Source organism: Pteropus alecto, unplaced genomic scaffold, assembly GCF_000325575.1.
Source record: "Pteropus alecto unplaced genomic scaffold, ASM32557v1 scaffold16, whole genome shotgun sequence".
In the NCBI taxonomy this organism is placed as follows: Eukaryota; Metazoa; Chordata; class Mammalia; order Chiroptera; family Pteropodidae; genus Pteropus; species Pteropus alecto.
In genome coordinates, this window is record NW_006438867.1 from 8318887 (window position 1) to 8340970 (window position 22084).

Here is a 22084-nt window from a genome sequence, read left to right on the forward strand (position 1 = left end):
GTGGTTTTTTCCTCTCAGCTCACTGATTTATATAATTTCTTCAACATGTGTTTGACATGTATTGCATTGCGTGTTAACATTTACATCAGTCCTGGGGCTGGCACAGCCCTTTATACACACGACAGGTTCTTACCAAGTGATTGTGGAGTAGCACAAATGGCTTTCACTGTTTATCCCTCATGCAGTGTGTACACTGTTGACTCCGTAATCATTAAATTGTCACTTTTCTGGGTATTAACAGCCGCATGTACTCAAGCTTCATACTTTGCTCAGGTAGCTTAACTGTATTACTTACAATTTATGAGGCGTGTGTGCATTAGATTTCTCTTTAACGAGAAGTCTAAATGGTAATGAAGAATGATGGAGAGAAGGTAATAGCAGGTTTTCTAGGATAAGAAAAAAGGTTAAATTCTTATCATTCTTTCTGTTCACCAGAGACTCAAGTTTTATTCCCTGTTCTAGAGTAGATCACCAGGAAAATGATTAGAACATGAAGACCAGATTGTTTTATAAACAAAGCTCAAATTTAAATTGCATCAACAAGATGGGCAGAACACAAGTTAAAAAGAACAGCGGAAGGGCCTGTTTATTATGTTAATGACTTAGAGGAGGGAAGACTCATGGATCAGTTATGGAAGGAAACAAACTGCTTTATAAAAGGATAGATTCTTGGGTTTGAAATGTGTTTATAATTAGGCTTGAAAACATGGTATTATATATAAATGTTTATATATAAATGTAAGACATATTGAAAGACCCGATTTAAGAGTTTTTCCGTGGTATCAGCTCCTAGTTAGAACTGCTTTCTCTGTTTTCTTTAAACATAAGACAGTAACGAATGAGAACATCATCTTGAATTGAACTGGCACCTTCTGCGGGGTGCTTAGGAGCCCCTTGAGTCCCGTGCAGACAGCATCCATGCCAATTTGAAAGAAAGATTTTAAGTTGCAGTCCAGACCATCATTTTGTTAAAAAACAAAAACAAAATTAACACTATGAAATCTGCTTCTGCTTTAAAGTGCTTGTATTTTAATTGAAATAATTTCAAAGATCACATTGTAATCAGAAAAAGGAATTACGCTGAGAGTTCTATTTTTCTTATAGTCACGCTGACTTAAGGGTGAATAATCGTCAGAAGAAAACCCCACTGTCACATCTTACTCATCCGACGTTTCATTAGGGTAGAACTACAGCAGGACCAACGCACGCATTTGGGAAAACTGGCTCACAGTGGGTTACTGCAAAAAAAACACCTAATATAGGAAACTAAAGTAAAAGGAATTATGCAGGTCAACATAACTACTTAGAACCCTAGTTTCATTTAATTAAGGACACAATCTAAAAAAAAAGTTACGTTTATTTCATTTGTAAAATACTTGTAGTGATCAAATCAGTCATAAAGATCTTTTTTCAGTCAGAGATTTTTGTCTTGATTCGTTAATGAATATCAGTCGGTTTTGAGAGATTTCCAGTGGAGAAGGCGGCAAAGCGTGTCACTCCTGTGACACGCGAGCATGCAGACTGGGAACCACTTCCCTTCTCGTTCTGCAGATACAGACGAGCAGCAGTTTGAAGCTGTGTTGGACTGAGAGGCAAAGAGTCTGTCACCAGTGTATCAGCCTTTCCCTTGCCTCTGCAGTCTCTGGGGAGGTTCATGATCACGCTTGCGTCCTGCACGTGAGGCCCCAGCTCCTGGGCGCTGGCCCTGCTGTGGGGCCGCTCTCGTCCCGACACAGGGTGGTGGGGAGCCTGGTGGCTCCCAGATCACCTTTTGAGCAGTCCTAGCAGAGCACCAGTGGGGTCACCGGGAGATGCAAGTCGGTTTTCTCCCGCTGAACCAGACAAGAGGGCCTGCGTATTAATCAACGCAAGCTCTTCGTCAGCTATCGAATCACTTTCCAGAAGCGAATTGTCATTAAATTTTTTAAGTGGAGTTGTCTGAGGAGAATTCAATTCTTTTTTCTTCATAGGTGTTTCATATTTGGGGCCACAACTCCGTGGTGGCTGAAATGCCTTCTGTGCAGCTGGAGAAACGAATGTACAGATGGGACTGACAGGAGGAGGTAAAGGCAGTCTGCCCAAGAGATCCAGGGCTCTCCTCTTTTTGCAGGTTTTGGGGTCATCAACCTCTTTCTCTCCTTTACAACAAGACTTTGAAGCCTTTTGGGCAGATGGAGGTGTGGGAACAGACTTCCCTTTTGCCTTACAAAGTGCTAAAGGACTTTGACTGTTCATCTCATTGGTGGGAGAAGACATCTAATAAAAATAGTAGCAAATATAATTATGTGCTAATATATAAAACAGCCAAACTAGCTTTTCAATAAAAATATTTAAACACACAGATACCACACACAGTCTCGCTCCACTGACGGCTAACAGGTCAGGTGATTTCATGAGACATTCATATCATTATTCTTATTCTCCCAGAAGGAAATAACTTTGCAGAAGAGGATATAAAATGACATGAAAAGGCGGATGAAGACTAATCATAGTAAAAGACAGAAAAGGAGGTAGGGGACATAAGTAATGCTTTAATATTTTCCTTTTTCTTGTTAACAGGTTAAACAAAGATAACCATTTAAGAACATATTGCCTGGGTCCTAATGCCTGCTTTTCTAACTTGGTTACTTTAGGCAATTGTTTAAGCTCCCTCTGCCATGGTTCCCTCATCTGTAAAATGGAAATATTAATGATGTTTATCTCATAGGGTTGTTGTGAAGGGAATCAGTTAATAGAGACAGACTTAGCAAGTGTTAGCTACTTAAGAATTAGTCATCAGCTGGTACTATAAGCTTTAGCTTGATTTGCATTCATTGTGATTTAAAGAGTTAAACTGAGCTTAGAAACAACCCTAATTGTATAAAATAGTTCTCCTAGCAAAAAGAGTCTTTTCTATCACATGTACTTGAAAATGCTAAAAACGAAAGCACTTGTTTGTAAAATTTTGCCCCCAAAGAGTGTTATATTCTGGCTTCAAATATAAGATATAATTTCTAGAAAACCTATAGGTATAGGAGCCATATAATGATAAACTATACTCTCTAATTAAGCTTACATTTGACCACATTCCTCAGTGTACACCCGAATACGCTGTTGCCTTCGTATACAATATTTATAAAATTCCTTAAATGTATATTAACTCACCAGAAGCCTACTGCCTAGACCAAGGGCCGTCTGAGCAGCGTGTGACTCTGAAGTGCAGCGTTTGGTTGGGGTGGACCACTGATGATTGTTTGCATGAAGTATCTGCATAAGCTTGTTTTCTGCTTCATTGCAAAATCTATCAACATTCTAAGAAAATAAAGTGGGAAGGCTGTTTTATGAAATGCAATCCTACGTGGTCATGTTTTTAGAAAGTGTTACCTTTAAAACCAGAACTAATATTCAGATCAGAAAAAAAGAATGAGACACCCTAAATTTAATAGCAAGTGCCAAACATTATGCCAATGAAAAAAATGCAAAACCAACATCAGTGACGTAGGGAAGGTCAGTTGTTGGAGAGGGGAGGGCGGGCGAGTGTGTGTGCACGTCGGGGAGGACAGAGATGGACGGGGTCTTCCCAGCCGCCTACTTTAAGTGGCGAGGTGTCATGCAGATGAGCTGCCGGAGGCTGGGGCTCTGGCTGCAGCTCTCTTTACTACTGACACCTGCGTGGCTTCCGGTACCTACAGAGTGCTCCTTAGACTAGGAGTGAAGTGAGAGGATGGCCTCCCGTATGTTTCAAGATTAACAGAAATAACATGTAGGTTAAACCACGTGAAACTAGTTCCAGAAGTCACGAATGGTCAAATACTTCATAGGGCTGAAATGAATTGATGAAAGTGTTCTGTAAAACTTTAAAATGCCATGAAATGACAGCTGTCCCTGAACTGCCCTTGCATGGTCTCAGAACCTGAGATGTAAACAGGAGGTTCTCTGCATGGCAGCCAAGTGACAAAGGTCACCTGGCTCCACCCCGAACTCGGGGGCCAGGTACACCAGGTGCTACTCTGCGCTGTGTGTCCTGCGTCTTTAGGTAAATACTGCTAACTTCCTTCACACAGCTAGTTACTCTAATGCTTTTAAAATGTTTTTATTTATGTCAATTTTGAATAACACTTTAAATATTAAACTATAGAACCATGAAGCTTATCTTTTGTAGATTCTACCCGTTAGCAGTCTGTAAAACCCAGACTGTTACAGGGGCGGCTCTGCACAGAAGCCAGTGCTCTGGGCTCTGGCTCAGGTGGCCGAGTGTGCATCCGGCTCTACCGGGGGAATTACCAGTAAAACGGAAAGCCAGTTCCTCATCAGGCAGTGTTAGGATAAGGCCTGGCACACAGTAAGCACTCAGTAAACTTGAGCTAATGTTATTATGTGATGTATATACAGACGGAAGCAAAACTGCATATGATCCAGGGAAAATAATTTTAGAGTTCTCCTATTTGGGATTATTTCAAATCAAAGACAGGTACAAATTGTGTAAAACAGGAGATAAGGAGTTTAAAATGTCAACCTGGAGTCGGCATGTTATTAACTAATTACACGCCACTCACTGAGGACCACAGGTAACTCATGTCACTTGTCACCAGTTCTCAGTCCGCCTACACAGCCCGTGGCTCCGAACACCCTTCTCCCCTTTCTTCCTCAGTCACTCTTTTTTCCCTGGTAGCTGTCAGCCCCCACCTCTTCAGGTTCACGAGCAATCAACACAGGACAGAACCCCTGACATCATGTGTCAGCATCCAGTTTTTATAAAAGCCATTCCTCTGATACCTGATTCTCAAAATAGGAAAACACCAAAACGTGTGGTAATGCTCAAAACTAATTTTACCTCAATAGCATTTCTCATTTTGTGGAAAGTCTCTTGAAAATGGCCCTCCTTTGGACTGGCAGAAAACACGGAAAAATCTCCAGCAAATAAAGTAGGAATTCCTGATTTGGAGTCTGGTCGCCACTGGAGGTTGCTCGCAGCAATTAACACGTGCGGTTTAATAATTTCTTCATTCAGATCGATCCAAAACTTTACTGCCAGTAAGTTATGGCATTCATCCGACAAATAGACCAAAGGAGCAAGACCTAAAACGGAAAAAACGAAGAGCAAAACACCTGCTTCATTGTGTGTATGTTAGATAAATTTAAAGACGCAAGGGACCTCATACACCCATTTATTTTGGTATGCTAATGGTAAAAACAAATCGAGTAAGTTTAGAGAAAGCTTAGGATTCCCAAAACGACCCGATGCTTACAGCGCTGAAATTGCAAGGCCAACATGACAGTGCATTCCGTCCCTGGGGCCGTGGGAAGCAGGCATTTTCCTACAGTGCTGTGGGAACACAAAGTCGTGCAACTCTCTGGAGAAAGATACACCACAAAGCGACACGCACTTACCTTTCCACCTGGCAATCCCCCTGGTACTGTGCCATGAAGACACACTTCCAGTAGCAGTAACACACACGGGCAAGGGAGAGGAAGCGCGTGCGAGGGTCTGCACTGAAGCACTGTTCCCAGGTGTGAACGGCCGTGAGCAGCCTACACTAGCTCACAGGCTGGACCCGCACACCCACACAGCGACCTGCCACACAGCTGTACACACGGAGTCTCTACCACGGGGCTGCCACACACACTGTTCAGTGAGAAAGCGGCACGGAGGGAAGATAAGCGTGTACCCTTCCTGTAAGGAGGGGAGAGGAGAAAATGGCACGCTCAGTGCCCCTGTACAGAACATGCGCGGGAGGGACGGAGCAGAAGCCGCAGGGTGGGTCTGTGCAGGGAACGGCGGGCAGCACCAGGCCGGCATGGATGGGGAGGGGGTGTCACTTCTCCAAGTCTTTGTGTCACTCTGACTTGTAGAACCACAATGTTCACACAGCCATCACACCCCGCCTCCCAAAAAAACCAGACAGAACCACCCAGCCACAGGAACCCCAGCTGGAACACAAGCGTATTTCCTAGTGCTGTCTGCTTGAAAGGGCGTGTGAACAGTGATGCCCCGTAACACGAGCACTCGCAGTCAGAGCTCGGCTCCAGACATGGGCCCCGGGTCCCTCGGAGAAGCTCGGTAGGTCCCGGAATACCGTTTGTGCACCGTCGTTTCACGGAAGGTTGATGCGATGCCACAGGAGCTTCACTCGTTTGTATCAATTAGCCCGTCGGAAAACTGGTTTTGTGACATGTTGTTTGGCTTAAAGTTGCAGACCCACCACCAACACTGAGTGAGGACCCGCTGCAGCTGACTGGACTGGGGCCTGGACCTCAGATGACCTGGAACAGCTGTCAGGCCAGAGAGCAAGAAGGGCTCGAAGAACAGGAGTCAACCCGAAAAGCTCCTAGCGGCCGAAACAGAAGCAACAGGAGCAGCAGAATAACGAAGGTACTGGATTTGAACCCACAGAATAAACAAACGTCCGTAAATCCACACTGATACGACTCAAACGAGCAAATACACGTGGGGAAGGGACAGCGCTTCCTTACGGGGGCAGTCCAGTGAACACGGAAGGGAAGAGAAAACCACCATCAGGCAAGTACCGCAGAGATGACTGGCAGACAAATCAACTGGTGGATGCTGGAATGAATGGGTGACAGAGGTGAAGCAAGATCTGCATAGTTTTAAAGAATCTTCAAGATGTTTCTCGACTACGAAGGGATGACAGTTATGTTCCAGATGAGAAACCCAGAGACACCACCTGAGCCAACTGATCAAGGGTGCCACTGCAGCGATAAGAATTATCAACGCCACTGACCCTTTGAGACGAGGTACAGAGAAGGACAAAGCATCAATTCCGCCGTAATTTTGCCAAAAATGAACAATTTACTCCAATCGTGAAAAAACGTCAGACAAACCCAAATTAAGGGAAATGCTGCAAAAGAACTGATCAGTCCATTTATGAGTGTCAAGGTCACGAAAAACAAGGGCAGACTGAGGAACCGGTCGAGACTGCAGAAGACTAAGGAGAGAGATGAGTAAATGAGACTGGGGGCCTCGAGGGGAGGAAGGAAAACAATAAAAAACGTCAAATTCAAACACAGCTACAGCGCAGGCAAGACCCCTGCACCAATGCTGACTTCCGGGCTCTAAACTGTAAGTTGGTCGTGGGAGATGTTACCGTGGCGGGGAGTGGGCGGGGAGGGGGGACATTTGGAGACAGTTATTTTCACAACTTTGCTAAGGTCTAAAACTAGTTCCAGATGAAAAGTGAACTCTAGTGCCAAATGGGCAGGGGCCGAGGTAAGCAAGGGGAGGCCGTCCCTGTCCCCGGTGGGAAGAATCGCCTCCCCACCATGCAGTACATGAGGAAATAGGAAACGACTGATGAGGAAACAGAACGCCGGCTGCACAAGGACGGGCAGAGGCCTTCTGCGGTCCGGAGCCCGTTGCCCCAGCTCGCACCCTGCGCCCCGCTCAGACCCTGCGTGTGCGCCAGAGCCCCGTGTCCCCAGGGAACTGACCTGGGAAGGGGGGACCCATCGAGGGGGTTCACTTCATCTCTCGGGGTTCCTGGACCCCCACCCCACATGCGCCTGGGTGCGGAGCCCAGACCTCAGGCGCTCTGCCACCGTGCCTTCTCTTCACTGCAGCACAACACCCCGAAATGCTGCGCTCGCCTCGCTGTCCCCTCCTTCAGCATACCCTGCTCCTCTCTCTCAGTGGCCCCCTCCCACCTGTCCCCCGAAGGCCCCCGTGTGCCTGTGGGTTGCCCTCGCTCTTAGCCTTGCAGCCCTGCCTTCTCCCCGCCTCTGCAGAGCTCAGTCTCAAGGCCCCAGCCTCTCGCTGCTCCCACTCCCGTTTCTGGAGGTGGCCGCTCTCCATCTCTGCCTCCGGGCGGGAGTGCATGAGGCCCTTCTCTGTCTAGTCTCACACCCCTAGAGTCCCTGGCCAGTCGCAGAGCTTTAAACACCAGCCGGATGCTGACTTCAGCTCAGACTGTCCCCTGGGCAGTCTCCTGTAGCCAACTGTTGGGGGACGTCACTTAGATTAAGCACCTAAACTTAACTGCAAACTGAGCTCCTGACCCCTGACCTGTCTCCTCGCAGTCTCCCCTCTCAGCACGTGGAAACTCGGTCTCCCATGTGCTTAGACCAGACGCCGGCACTGACGTCTTGACCCCTGTCTCCACCCCGCATCATCCCCCTACCTTCAAAATACAAGCAGAACCCGACCACTTCTGACCACTGCAGGGCTGCCGTCTGGTCCAAACCACCAGCATCTCTTGCCTATATCCTTGCAAGAGCCTCCAGCTGCTTCCCTGTTTGTACCCTCTTGCCCCTACTGTCTGCTCTCAACAGCAGCCTAATGAACCCTCGAGAACCTAGTCAGAGGTGTCACCCCTCCCATCATTCTCGGGGAGAGTGACAGTCTGTGCAAGGACCACCGCGTGCCCTGGTCCTCAGTGCCTCTGCCTGCTGTTGCGTAAAACTCGCTCACTGCCTTGGGCACTGCTCAAAGGCACCGGGCGGGCAGGCGGGCGGGCCTGATGTACCACGGCCTCAGTCGCCTCCTTCCTTTGGCCTGGAGTGCTCCTCCCCAGATGTCCAGACGCCACCTCCCTCCAGTCCTTCAAGCCTCACTCAGATGTCAACTGTGCAGCGAGGTCTTTCCTCATCTCCCTTCCCCCCACACTGCCTGCCACTCCCTATTTGTTTTTTGTTAGCAATTACAAACAAAAGTGCAAATGCTACTTGCTTATGTTGTTGGTGATCTCTCCCCTGCCACACGTAAACTCCATGTTTTGCCTGTTTTGTTCACTACTGCACATCCAGCACTCCCAACAGTGTCTGGCACGGAACAGCCATTCGGTAAATACTGAGTAGATAGATGCAAGTTACCGCCGCCTATGACAACACAGAAGGTGTGGAGAAGAGGCGCCCAGGTGTGACCGAGACGAATGAGACGCTATGGAAACAGTGCAGGGTGTTAAGACACCACAGTCAAAAACCCACAAAGCACCAAAACAGCCCCACAAAACCCGTTAAAATGAAGGAGAGAAGAGCACAGCCCATAAGAAAACAAAACTACAAGTGAACAGAAGAATTCCCAAAGTCTTCAAGACAGATTCAGCTACTAAACTTAAGAAGAAGGTGCACTGACATAAAGGCTTGACTATGGGATGATAAATGGCCCTGTAAGATGATGGGGCTGCAGGAGCAAAGAAATGAACTGAGGACCCCGGTATGTGATCACAGTGGGGCAGATACACACATCAGAAATAGCAAGAAATAGAACACGTCGCAGAAAATAAAATGACTGACATAGAGACTGGGCATAATAATGATGAATGAAGATGAAAAAGATACACAGAGGCAACCAGAGAAGAGATAAAAATAATCCAACATGAGACTAATTATACTCTTCATAAATGGGATGGCACATACAATGAAATTACAGCTCCCTCCGAAACGAGGAAGCACCGAGTCCGCAGATCCAGTGAGCGCTGTGCCCCGGAGAGGCGCACGCAGTGCTCACACCCAGACGCAGCTCAGTGCAGCTCCGGGCTGCACAAGGTATCCTCAGCCATCCAGACACGAAAAGAAAATCTTCTAAATGGGGGAAACAACAGGCCAGTCCCAGACTGTTCGATGCCAACAGAGCAATTTCTACCAAGTTCTGAGGGAAGGAAAGAAAGCGTGATTCCAGTGATTCCGTAGTATCATGCCTACGGTCTCAGAGCCAGGAAACAGGCCCACATGGCAAACTGTGAGGGACTCGTGGGATATGGCGCCCACGAGGCCTTCCCAAAATAAAGATCGACAATAAACCTTAGCCAGAGAACCAAGGCAGGTGGAAACCACGACAGGGCAGCTGATAACAAGGAACCCACCCAGTATTTGTGGCCTGCGCTGTACCAGGCCCTGTTCTAGAACCTGAGGACACAGCAGCAAGCAAGTCCCTGCCCTTCCCGAGCTCACAGCCTGGAGTGGGACAGAAACGGCGCAGTTCGCAATGTCAGGCACTGCTGAGTGCGATGGGGACTCTACAGCCAGGCTGGGAGCTGAGGGCGTGCTGCTCTCAGTGGTGGTCAGGGAAGGCCACTGTGAGGTTGCATCCGACCAGACTTGAAGGAGCTGCGGGAGCCGGCCATGCGGCTGAGTGGGGACAAGGTTTTGGGAGGCGGACAGTGAGTGTGAAGGCTGCGATGAGAGGGAGCTGGGCAGGCTCAGAACAGCAAGGGAGGTGTCAATGCAGCTGAAGTGGGACGGGGCGGCAGACTGCAAGGAGAGGCGACTGGGGTGCCTGGCACAAAATAATCAATGGAAGGCTTTGTCCTTCAACTGGGACCTCAGCTGGTCTGTGACACTTCACAATACTCAGGGAGACGAGAGAGTGGCTTTGTGAACAGAATTGCAATGTCATGTCTAAGGAATTAAATATGAACACAGACAACTGCGGCTGAGATGCTGGGAGTGTCCAAATATGCCAGCCTCACCCCACGGATGCGGTGGGTGTCTTTTGCTTCCGGCCTAGGTTCCCATGACTGTCCCCTTCACCTCTGAATTTATTTAACCTTATTGCATAAAATTCTTCTCCCTCCCCTACTCTTAGGGTTTTGAGGACTGATAACTGTGAACCAAAGGAGAAAAAGAGACACCAGACAGAGTGTCAACTACCCACTGTGTCTGCTGGTGGAGCAGGACTGGAGACTGCGGCTCGATCGAAGACTAAACTACGAAAGCCTCCCCTCTCTCTCGGCGGCGCAGGGTGCCACTCCGGCGGGCCACTTTGCTAGCTGGAGGGGGAAGGAACATGCACGTGGGGGTCACAGACTCCAGGGAGAGCCTAAGGGAGCCCAAGACAAACATGGATGACCTATTCCCCACGTTCACCAATGAAATAAGTCTTTCCTTGGGAAGGACAGAGTGAAGGGACTGGAGAGAAATGGATTTTCATTGTTATTTAAAATTATTTGTTCCTCAAAAAATTAAAAATAGAACTACTATATGATCCAATCTCTCCACTGCTGGCTATGTAGCTGAAGGAAATGGAATCACTATCTGGAAGAGAGATCTGCACCGCCATGTGCACTGCAGCATTCTTCACATGGCGAAGACATGGAGACAGCCTAAGCGCCCATCGACAGACGAACGGATAAAGATGTGGTATAAACACAGGAATACTGCTCACCCATAAAGAAAGAGGAAATCCTGCCTTTTGCAATGACATGGATGGACCTCAATGGCATTGTGCTATGTGAAATGAGTCAGACAGAGAAAGACAAATACCAGATGATCTCACATGTGAAACCTAAAAAATAAAAACAGAAACAAAAACTCAAAGAAAAAGAGATCAGATTTCCTGGTTGGGAGACAAATCTGCCCTCGGTCCTTCCGGGCCTCCCTGCTCTACAGACATGTATGAAGAGACGGAGGGGACAGCAGGCGCCACCAAATAGGTAGAAACATCACGAGAATTGTCCTCCTGCACGAGGAACTGATGGGACAAACAGAAAACAGTAAGGTGGTGCATTTTAATCCAGCCTTATCAAGAATCACATTAAAGGTGATCAGGTTAAACAAACCGGTTAAAAGACAGAGACGGTCAGGTGCGAGAAGGAAGCAAGACCCAGCCATACCATCTCCCAGAAACAGACTTTAAATATGAACACTTTGACAGGTTAAAAATAAAAGAATGCAAACCAACACTAACCACAAAAACATGGGAGTAGCCATATTGAAAAAAACAGGCTTTAGCACATTTAGAGATGTTACTGGGGACAATGAGGGCTACTACAAAGGAAAAAGAGCAGACCAGACCCTGAGGCTGGAGGTGGAGCTTGACTCCTCGGCTGACCATGATGGGGAAGATAATGACCCGCCTAGTTGTCACTAAAATGCTGCAAAACATCTCCTACCGCTGCTTTACAGTTAAGTAGCACAGAGCGGGACACACGTTCCTTTCCGTAGCACTACGGAATTGCTTTTCATTAAGAATCTGAGATTAAAACAGGCCAACTTTCAAAAGCACTGCCAAATTTGCCAATTTGTAGCTTCAATTAATCATAGGGAAGACAAAATTTAAAAGATGATGTTTTTCAGCAGCATCGATAAAAAGACACAATTAAATATGCTGTACATTACCTATTTTCCTCACAACAGAAATAACAAATCCTATCAGGTCCACCTCAGCACAGGGCGGCTGGAAGTCTGGATTCGAGAGCTGGGGGAAGGGAAGGGGCCTCCTTGGCTGGTAAACTTGGACCAGGATTCCATCTGAAGCCTACAAGAAAAAAATTCAGTATACGTCGATCCTATTGACTAGTTATGCATTTATCAAAACAAAAAAATCATAATGGAAAGTGCGTACCGGCAGTTGTTGATACTGAGTCCGTTTTGTCGCTGTTAACTGCAGGTTAGCACGTCCGGATTTATTTTTAGGTTTTGATGTTGCGAGATGATAGATTCTGCATCTCTGTCCCTCTCTTAACAGGGAATATAAATCCGATGATGGACGCCAGATACTCAGTATAACTATTTGAATAAAGAGGAAAAAGACACAATGGAAGAAGTGATTATCATTAACATTCTTGTTTAAAAATGGGCACTGATAACAACTGAGATCTGAGGATGATACCATCATTTTGTGGACGCTGGTAACCCATTTTTGCTCCTCTGATATACACTACCTTTACACTTTATCTAGCATTTGAAATCATTTTATGAATAATACTTTAAGTTAAAACTGATAAAAAAAATTTACATACTTGAATCTTTTCCTTTTTTCTCATAGCTGATTATTCGCAGCTTCCACATAGTTGTAACGTCCCTTGATGACACCTGGTCCCCTTGCTCAGCAGATTCCACAGCCTTCCTGAATTCCAGCTGGATCTGTGCTTGCTTCTTATCATTCAACATCTGTCTGTGATTATTCAAGGCTCTCAACTGCTCTTCACTAAAATAACTCTGTGATCATTTAATATATGAAGGCAGATAATGTTGGAATGAAAAGCAAACAAAGCAAACACAAAACACCATCTACTGTAAGTGAATCTCTTAAATGGGGATAAAATACAACAGAGTTGAGTGACAATATAAAATTGAGATTAATGTACTCAGCTTATCACATAAAAATATTTTCAAGTGCCTTAAACTGTTTACTAATCTTTGTGACAAATTTCTGTAGGGCCAAAACTGCCCCCTACTTACAGATGTTCTCCAGTAATCACAACCATCAACATCGATGACATAAATGGCTAACAGCTGAGAGTTCACTACATCTGAGAAATGGGTCTATGTGTCCTAAAGGAATTAATTCATTTCATCCTTACAGTGACCCTCTGAGGAAGACACTGTTGTTTCCACGTTACAGATGATGAAACTGAGGCACAGAGCATAACTAACTCACGGAGGCACATGTGGAGGAACGAGCTCCAGAGCCCTCATTCTTAGCCCCTTAGTATAATTTCATTAACTCTCTGGAACGGTAGATACAATTTAACACAGATATGTGCCTCCACGCTTCTCTCCCATATTTCACCAAACTGCTGTCTTGGGACTCTCAGCCCAGTGTAACAAAAATGAACAAATGAATGAATGAATGAATGGATGAACAAAAATAGAACAGAATAAAGTAGAAGATGGAACCCGACACTGAACACACTAACGAGTCTGCTGCTGCTTCACAAACCTTAACATCCTAACGTCCGCCAAGAGGGAGACTCGGAGCTCTGTACCCTGAGGTCTTCTAAAAATGTAGACAGAGTTTAAACATGAATCTAAGAAAACCACGTGACTTCCGAAGTCCCAAAACATTCCACGCTGTCACTCAAAACAAACCCTTTGATAGGGTATTTTAGAAACTGATGGTTACTATTCCCTCCAAGAATTACAATGATAACTTTATCCCAGTGAAATCTCAAGGAGCCATGTAAAACCAGAACCTTAGCGATATGCTGCTCTAAGGCCTTCCCTTGACAGCAGGTGGACAGGAAGCCTAGGAGACAAACTCAGAGTGGCAAGGCCAGGTCTCGAGCTTAGTCCTCTAGCTCTCTGCCTTACTGCCACCTCACTTCCTCCTTTTAAGTCCATTCTATAACAGGACTCCAGACTAACAGATACTTGGTTAAGGTTTGTGGATGAAATTAAAACTATCTTCACAATGACACATGACGCACGAGCCTCAGCGTAAGTACTAACACGAGTCAGAGGCAAATGGCTTCTCGGAAGGAGGGCGGCGCCCTGGCTCTCAGAACGCAGTGGCTGTGCTTGTGGCCTCATGCTGGCTTCGCATCCTGCGGGGAGCACCCGGGCTGCACTGCCGGGAGCCGGGGTTCCGCTCAGCGCACACTGCCCACTCTCCTAGCTGCTTATCTCGTGGTCCTGCCGTTTAAGAAGATTAAGGCTATATAGAAGATTTATTGTCACCAAATGAAGTTAATCGATAAACAGTGGTTTTCCTCTCTTCCCTATCTAGCAAACTAATCTAGAATTTGCATTAATTACATACCTGGGTGTCTAAAAATTTAGGAAGTAGCTTACCTGACTATATGAAATGATGTTCTAATAACAGTAATTGACATTTATATGAAATTTTATAATAGTTCACTTTAATATACATTATCTAATTTGATCCTAAAACAACTTTATTTTATGACCATTTTATAGCTATTTTATGCCAAATTTGTGTGGCTAGTAAACGGCAGGACCATGATCCTAAAGCCTATGGCATTTCTAACACCGTTTAGTGCTTCTGGAACTTCTCCACCTAAGGGCCTATGAGATAGAGGATTATGAAACATCAGACTGAGAACATCGGACCTAAAACACTGCTTTTATCTTAAGTAAACACGTTTTGCCTGCATTTTAAGCCACTTTTATTTACTGTATAAATTATTTAACCGTATCTTTTCTTTGGTACAGAATTGAAAACGCACCACTGTGGTTTGGCACGTCACTGAGGACCCCGCAAACACACACACTACCTGTGAGAAACACAGCATTTAGCATAGTGCTTCCTGTGATGCCAGAGAGGGACCACCACTCCCCCTGTGACAGACGCAGACCAAGGCTCACTGTACGCCCCCTCCGCCTCTCACCTCCAGGTAAGCGGGGTCTGGCGCGGCCCTCACGGCTTCATAGAGCTCGGCACCATCCTGCAGGGCACGGACTTGCTGTCTGGTTAGAGCGCGCGACGGCAGACACTGTCTGCTTATATTTTCTAGGGAAAAAAGCATCACTCATTAGCTAAACTGCAGAGTTAACAATTCTGCAAGCTAGACAAATGAGCAAAAAACACCCAAAGAAGCAGGGTTAAAAAGTAAGAAATCATTTACCTGCCAAAAGTTTTCTAGGAAAATGTGGAAGTTATGCTTTTAAAGTATACTCATGCTTTAAAAAATTGTCACACAGAGTTTACTTAATTAATATGTAAATTAAGTAAATGATTTATGATTCATTTAATAATTAACAGCATGAGCTAGTGATAACGAAGTAAATCAAGTTTTGAGAGTCCAATTTTTATGCAGATTTATATAGAATGTGAAGTTAAATAATATAGAAAATCATGAAGAAATGCAGGAGAATATAAAATTTTCAGCAATAAAAAAGGTGGATAAAAAAGTAAATTTTGTGTCCTTTAAGCAAAAAAGAAAACCACCTATGATTTTTATCATTAAAATTGATGCCACAAGGAAAACAGGTTCTAGCTCCAAGCATAATAACATAAAACCCAACAACTGCAAAAACAAAAAATGCATAAGTTATACAGTGTACATAAGGAAACTCAAGAAAGAGAATGACAAAGGGCTTAGGGGAAAATAATGTTTTGAGTGTTTTTCTTTTTTTTTAATTGACTATATTTGACATGTGGCACTGTGTAGATTTAAGGTGTTCAACGTGTTCTGTTGATACATTTGCCGTTGATATTTATGTCATTGCATAATTACAGTACAACATTGTTGTCTGTATTCACTATACTGCACATCAGATCTCTATGGCTTATTTCCTACCTTAAATAGCATCGATCTCATCCCCCGCCCTATGCCCTGGTAACCACCGTTTTATTCTCTGTTTTTTACGAGTGCTATCATAACAGTATTTGTCTAGGGAAAAATAATTTGATAGTTCTTTCCCTTGCTACTAGAATCAAAAAAGGATACTATAAATACTTTAGTACTGAAGCTTAAGGAGTTTACTTAAGACTTCTGCAAAGTGCTGTGGGTGCGTAATGTTTTATTGCCTAAGATAATTACAAGAATCTAAAAGCTCAGTGTGTTGAATAAAGGTGTAATAATTTGGGGTCAGGTCAATGCTTATCTGTATATTTACATCATAATATTTAAAAAAAAAAACAACAAAAAATTCAGATGCAGAATTAGAAAAAAGAAATCTATTACTCAAAATATAATTCACCCAATGATAAAAGTTAAATAAGAAGCTTTCAAAACTTCTAATTGAAAAATTTGTTTTCATAAAAAAACACTTGTAATATACAACTCATTTTACCTTCCTGCTCTTCAAATTCTGCCTGAATTTTAGTGAATAAGGCTTCCAGTTTCCTTTGTTGGGTCTCTGCATATTTTGCTGCTTCCTTTTCTTCTTCTCGTTCATTGCGAAATATGTATAATCCAGACGAAGTCTTCTCCACCCACTGTCATAATGCGTCAAATGGAAAGAAAGACACGGCAGGAAGGATCATTCAAATGAACTGTCTCAAGAGACGGAACTACAGAGTCCGTTTCAGGACCACATCATACCTGGACAGGGTATGCTCTTTGGATAACCACGTCGACACAAGCAGTGTTTCCTCCGTCACTGAAAAGTGATGACAAGGGGACAGGAAAAGGTCTGGGGTCCGTACAGAACCCAAGCTTGGCGTCCCAGCATGCAGGCCGTGTGCTGTTGGCAGAAATCTGGACAAATGAAGGGACACGTCAGTTTACAAGTGAAGTCAACATGTTCAGTTCTACTGTAGATTTCATGAGAGTTTCATTCATTTAGGACCACTTTAAAAATACTCACAGTGAATAAGGATAAAACTAAAAAAAAAATACTTTCAAAATGTAGCATCTCAAAAAACTGCTTATATTGCTATAAAGTCTAAACATTACGTTAATGTTGCTACAGGCATACCGTACTACCGCACAGACATTGTGCATTTTGCACACTGAAGGTCTGTGTCAACCCTGAATCAAGCATGTCTCTTGGTGCCGTTTTTCTAACAGCATTTGCTTGCTTTGTATCTCAGTCACATTTTGGAAATTCTCCATTATTATTATATTTGTTATGGCGATCTGTAATCAGTGATCTTTGAGAAATCATTTGTGAAAGGAAGAGTCAATCTATGAGGCAAACCTCACTGATGTCTTATTTTAAGAAATTGCCACAGCCACCCCAGCCACCAGCAGCCATCACCCTGATCAGTGGCAGCCGTCAGTGTTGAGTCAAGACCCTCCACCAGCAAAGAGACTGGCTTGCTGGAGGCAGAGATAACAGCAAACACTTTTTAGAAACAGTGTTTTTAAATTAAGGCATGTACATTTTTTTAACATGATGCTATTGCACACTTAACAGACCACAGTACAGTGGAAGACAACTTTATATGCACCGGGGAACTGAAAATCCGTGCAACTCACTTTATCGCGCTCTTCCCCACTGAGGTGGGCTAGAACCCAACCCGCAGTGTGTCTGAGGTATGCCTGTGCTAGGAAATGAATACAAGAGACTTTGATTTAAACATGATGGGTTAAAATATACTTAGTTACGTAGGTTCCCTCAAAACACAGAGACAAAGAGAACTAGAGAGGACAGTAGATGAGATATTATCAAAATTTTGGAAGCTAAATATCTGTTGGACAAGTGATAGATGACAAAGCAGCTCAAGAATGACTACAGTCTATCAAAACAGCAAACAGTCACGGGGTGCTTGCGGTAGTGCCTGGCACAGTCAGTGCTCTAGATATAGTCACATCAGGCTTCACGACAACCCTAAGGCTTCTCTCCCACTCTACAGGTGATGGAACTAAAGCACAAGGAAGATTCCACAACCTCTCCAAGGTTCCAGCTAGCAAACTTGTGCGGAGCCAGCAAGAAACAAAATAATTTAAAGGAATCACCCAGGTAGCTTTGTAGGCAGGAGCAGGAGGTACGGCTGAAAACGGGGGGAAGAGCTGAGATTCTGATGAGGATGACTAGGACCTCAGATACCAAGCAATCAGGCGACTGTCCTTCCCTAACACCAAAAGGAACCTGGGATGGTTTACTCTATCGGGGGGCTGAACCACCCAATCCTGGACTCTGGAACGCCAGCGGAGGCAGCTGGGTGGGGTGAGATGCTTTATGGGAACCCTCATGCTGAAAGGAGTCCCCTGCGAGTCTGCTTCCTCTGCTCAGCTCTCCGAGCAGTCACCGGTATGTGCGGGGTGCCTAAGAGAAAATTACATTCCCCACTTAGCACCCTGCAAGGTGACAAGCCCGCCTCACACGCCAGCTGAATAAAGTCCCCAACCTGAGACACCCAAAGAAATGAAAAAGGAGCTTCTCATAGGAAAGAAAATGCAAGGGGCAGAAAACACTAAAATAAAACGAAATATTCATCAATAACTTCAGAAAGATGATAAGATACTATACCTATGAAATGAGAACCTGATGTCATAAAAATATCATCCCCGCCATTTAGGGGATGATAAAGGTCTCCTGAAAACTGAAAATTATGCCAATAGGCACAAATTCGCTGTAGGGATTAGATGGTAAGATTAAGAACTAGTAGGGGAAAAAGACAACAAAACAGAATACAGGAGAAAAAAAACAAGCCCATCAGAGGATGACCTAAGAGGCCCAGTGCCCAAATATCAAGAGTTCAAAAAAAAAGAAGAGGGATAATAGAAGAGAAAAAATTATCAAAGAACAACTTCCAGGAAATTTCCAGGAACTCAACGAAAGACACGTTTATAGACTGATGTCTACGGCCATGCCACCTTGAACAAGACCGATCCCGTCTATAAGCTGACAAGGTCCTAGCAATTTGTGAGGTCAACCAAGGGTTGCCTTGCCTAAAAAAAAAAAAAGAAAAAAAAATATATATGTAAAAAAATAAGAAATACATATAGATTGAGTTCCACTGTGTCCCCAGGACAATGATTTTTTAAAAAGGCTGACTTCAAAGGACATTATTATGAAATTTCAGAATACTGGAGACAACAACCTTAAAACCAGGTCTTGCAGCGAAGGGCTGGGAAGGGAATGGCACCGAACTCAGCAGGAGCCCCCTAGAAGCAAGGACGACAGAGGAGACATCCTCACAGATCCGGAGGGCCACGTTAGTCTCAAACTCGCACCTGGCCCACCTACGACAGGGTCACAGACGCTGCATGCTCCCTTTCTCAGGAAGCCTCTGTGGTGGCATGTCCTTAAAACTCAGGAATAAATCTAGAACGATAGGATATCCAGAAAATAGGGCTTCTAATACAGAAAGCGGTGAAAATAATTTCCAGAATAACACTGTAGCACACGTAGAAAATAGCCGCTTCAGAATGAAGTAGGAATGTGGACAGGTCCAAAGGTGATTCGAGGAAAAGAAATGGAACCGGTAAAGCTATTTCCACAAACTGTGATGAGTTTACACAGCTCCTGTGTGGGCATGAGTTGGTGGTAAGCACACAGAAAATTAAGAAAAACCAAAAAAGCAATACAGTTAATAACTCCAGGGAAAGCAATAAGTTGTAGAGAAAGGAAATGTAATCACAGTATATTAAAGGCTGAGCTACAAAAACATTTTTCGTAGTGGTTACAACGTAAACACTGAGCGCAGGCCTCGCTCGGCCCCCTAGCAGGATGCGCACAGTCACCGTCTGAACCAGAGGAGAAAAGGGGACGTAGCAGTGTAAGCGAAAGGAATAGCCGCAGGCACTTGAAGTGGCTGCCTCTGGGGAGCACGGACAAGGTGGGCAGGGCTGCAGTAGCGACTGCCTTTCTGGAGGGACACAGCCTTCCAGTCACGCGCCACTTAACAACTGGATGAGTTCTGAGAAATGCATCTGAAGACCCTGCCACATACGCTGGATTGTCAGTACATTCTCAAGAGATTGAGCCTCTGTAACAGGCATCAGTAAACTTAGATGCTGAAGATAAAACCTCTCGGGAACTCAGCTGAGCTGGCGACTGGCGTTTTCCCGAGCGCGGGCATTCAGGGACCTCACCTTCAACATGAGAGTTTCTGAGGCTTCCAGAGGGGAACAGGCCTCGGGAGGGCCCAGCAGTTCAGCTCCGTGAGTGACGACCTTCTGGCCGACGCCCAGCCTGCCCGTCTGCAGGAGCGCCGACAGGGGAGGGTCGAGCTGGGCCCTGATGGCGTACCAGCCATCTGTCAGTTCCACGACAGCCGCTTTGCTGGCTTCCGCGCTGCTGGTTTTACCACTATGAGTTTCGGATAGATGTGTACTTGACAGAATTACTTCAGAAACACAGAGAACAAGTGTTTTTGCAGCCGTGTCATCCCTTTCCATTATCTTTTTTATAGCCGATCTTCTGCTTCTGTCAATTTCTATATCATACCTAAAAAGAAAAAGAAAAATGTGCGTGTATAACTTAATAGTAAAAAAAAGTTGCTGACTAATCGAAAAAAAAATTTAATACTTTTACTGAAGAAATACTGAGACAGAAGAGAATTTAAAATTTGGTAGCTAGCAATACATTAAGTTTTATACTGTTGAAGTATGAACTGAATAGTAAAACCCCCAGAAAGTGGATCCGCTTAGTAATTCATATTCTTCTCATGTGGCAAGAGGTTAGACGGGGGTAGAGGAAGCGAGAGGTGTGTTAGCATGTGATCTCTACTGAGTGGGACGGCAGCTGTCACCGACGGCCGGCGCGTGCACCTTGAGGGCACTGAAGCCACAGGCTGTGCTGACGTCGGAACCGTGCCGCAGGGACGGTCCCACCATGTTGCGTTTTCAACTTGCCTGTGTTTCAGCTGAAGCAGCACTGTCTCTGGATTTAGGCATCTGCTGGCAAATTCCTTGGGAAAGGCAAATTCCATGGCTGCCAGTTTCCATATGATCCATCTATAGTGATTGTAGACCCAAACTCTAGAGATGAGCTTGGGGTCCACGCCTGGGGTGTCACACAGTGCCCTGAGCAGAGGAGGATAGAATGACATAATAAAAACCACAGAAGATCACATTGAATTCACTAGCCATGACTACTCTTTACAAAAAACTACTATACAAGAACATTCAATAAGTTTTAGAAATAATTTCAGAAAGTGATTTGACATGTATCAAAATATAAAAATTCACTTAACGTATTAGTCAATACAATTACTTCAACTGGAAAATGAAACCTTTAATTTAAAATAATTATATTTGAGATGATTTTTCTTGTTCAACAGTTTGATTTTAGAAATCCCCTGAGGACTTCTCTCTCTAGTCTCGGTGCTCCCCCTCTGCTCAAATCTCAAAGCCCTGCTCCTTCCCCACTGTTGCTCTCAGGACCAAGGACAGAGCCGCAGTCAGAGGAGCTCCAGCCTGCATGTCAGGAGTGCTACTCGTCCCCTGCCCCTGGCCTTCTCCTGCCACCTGTACACATGCCCCGCCCCTTCTCGGCTATTCAGGGACACAGACCTTGGTGACATCTCGTCCCCGTCCTGCATTGCCCATTTTATTCCATCAGTGTAAAAAGCAGTTTTTCTACCTTAAAACAAACAAGTACAACGTAACTAGCATCGTCCAGCCTACTTCCTTCTTCATGCAGTGGCCTTTCCCTGCTTGTGTCTCTCCGGCAGGGCCCGAGTGACCGTGCTCTCTCTGGTGCCTCTTCTCGTGCCCCTTGGACTGCGTTCTCCACTGAGTTATTTTTACTGAGGTTAGTGACGCCTTCTGCGTGCTCAGCTCTCGGCCCTCGTCTTGCTGTTCCTGCTGGCAGCACGCGCACAGACAGTCATTCTGCTCCTGCAGCTGCACCTCCCCTGGATGCGGACACATGGCGCTCTGGGGCGTGCATTTTTAACTTCTGGGCTGCTCTTTCTCAGTCTCTGTTTCATGGCCTTTTATTCCATCTACATGCTGACAACTGTCAGGTTGACTTCTCTGGCTCATACTTTGCCCACAGATGCTGCCAGACTTGCAAGTCCAGCTGCCAACTCAGCATCTCCTCTTGTGTGTCTGCTCATCTCTCAAAC

At 45.1% G+C, this 22084-nt stretch overlaps 1 protein-coding gene across 3 annotated transcripts in view; it reads right to left on the reverse strand.

Moving 5' to 3' along the window:
* Positions 1-1001: 1001 nt before the first annotated feature.
* BRCA2 (BRCA2, DNA repair associated) overlaps positions 1002-22084 on the reverse strand; it is a 52252-nt gene continuing 31169 nt past the window's right edge. For all 3 annotated transcript variants that reach the window (XM_015592432.2, XM_015592431.2, XM_015592434.2), the window contains exons 17-27: positions 20868-21038; positions 20106-20460; positions 16665-16820; positions 16414-16558; positions 15006-15127; positions 12675-12873; positions 12278-12441; positions 12052-12190; positions 4814-5058; positions 3145-3291; positions 1002-2256 (exon numbers count right to left, since the gene is read on the reverse strand). In XM_015592432.2, coding sequence (XP_015447918.1) covers positions 1765-2256; positions 3145-3291; positions 4814-5058; positions 12052-12190; positions 12278-12441; positions 12675-12873; positions 15006-15127; positions 16414-16558; positions 16665-16820; positions 20106-20460; positions 20868-21038 — 2335 coding nt within the window. In that variant the 3' untranslated portion in view covers positions 1002-1764. The remainder of the gene's footprint in view (positions 2257-3144; positions 3292-4813; positions 5059-12051; positions 12191-12277; positions 12442-12674; positions 12874-15005; positions 15128-16413; positions 16559-16664; positions 16821-20105; positions 20461-20867; positions 21039-22084) is intronic.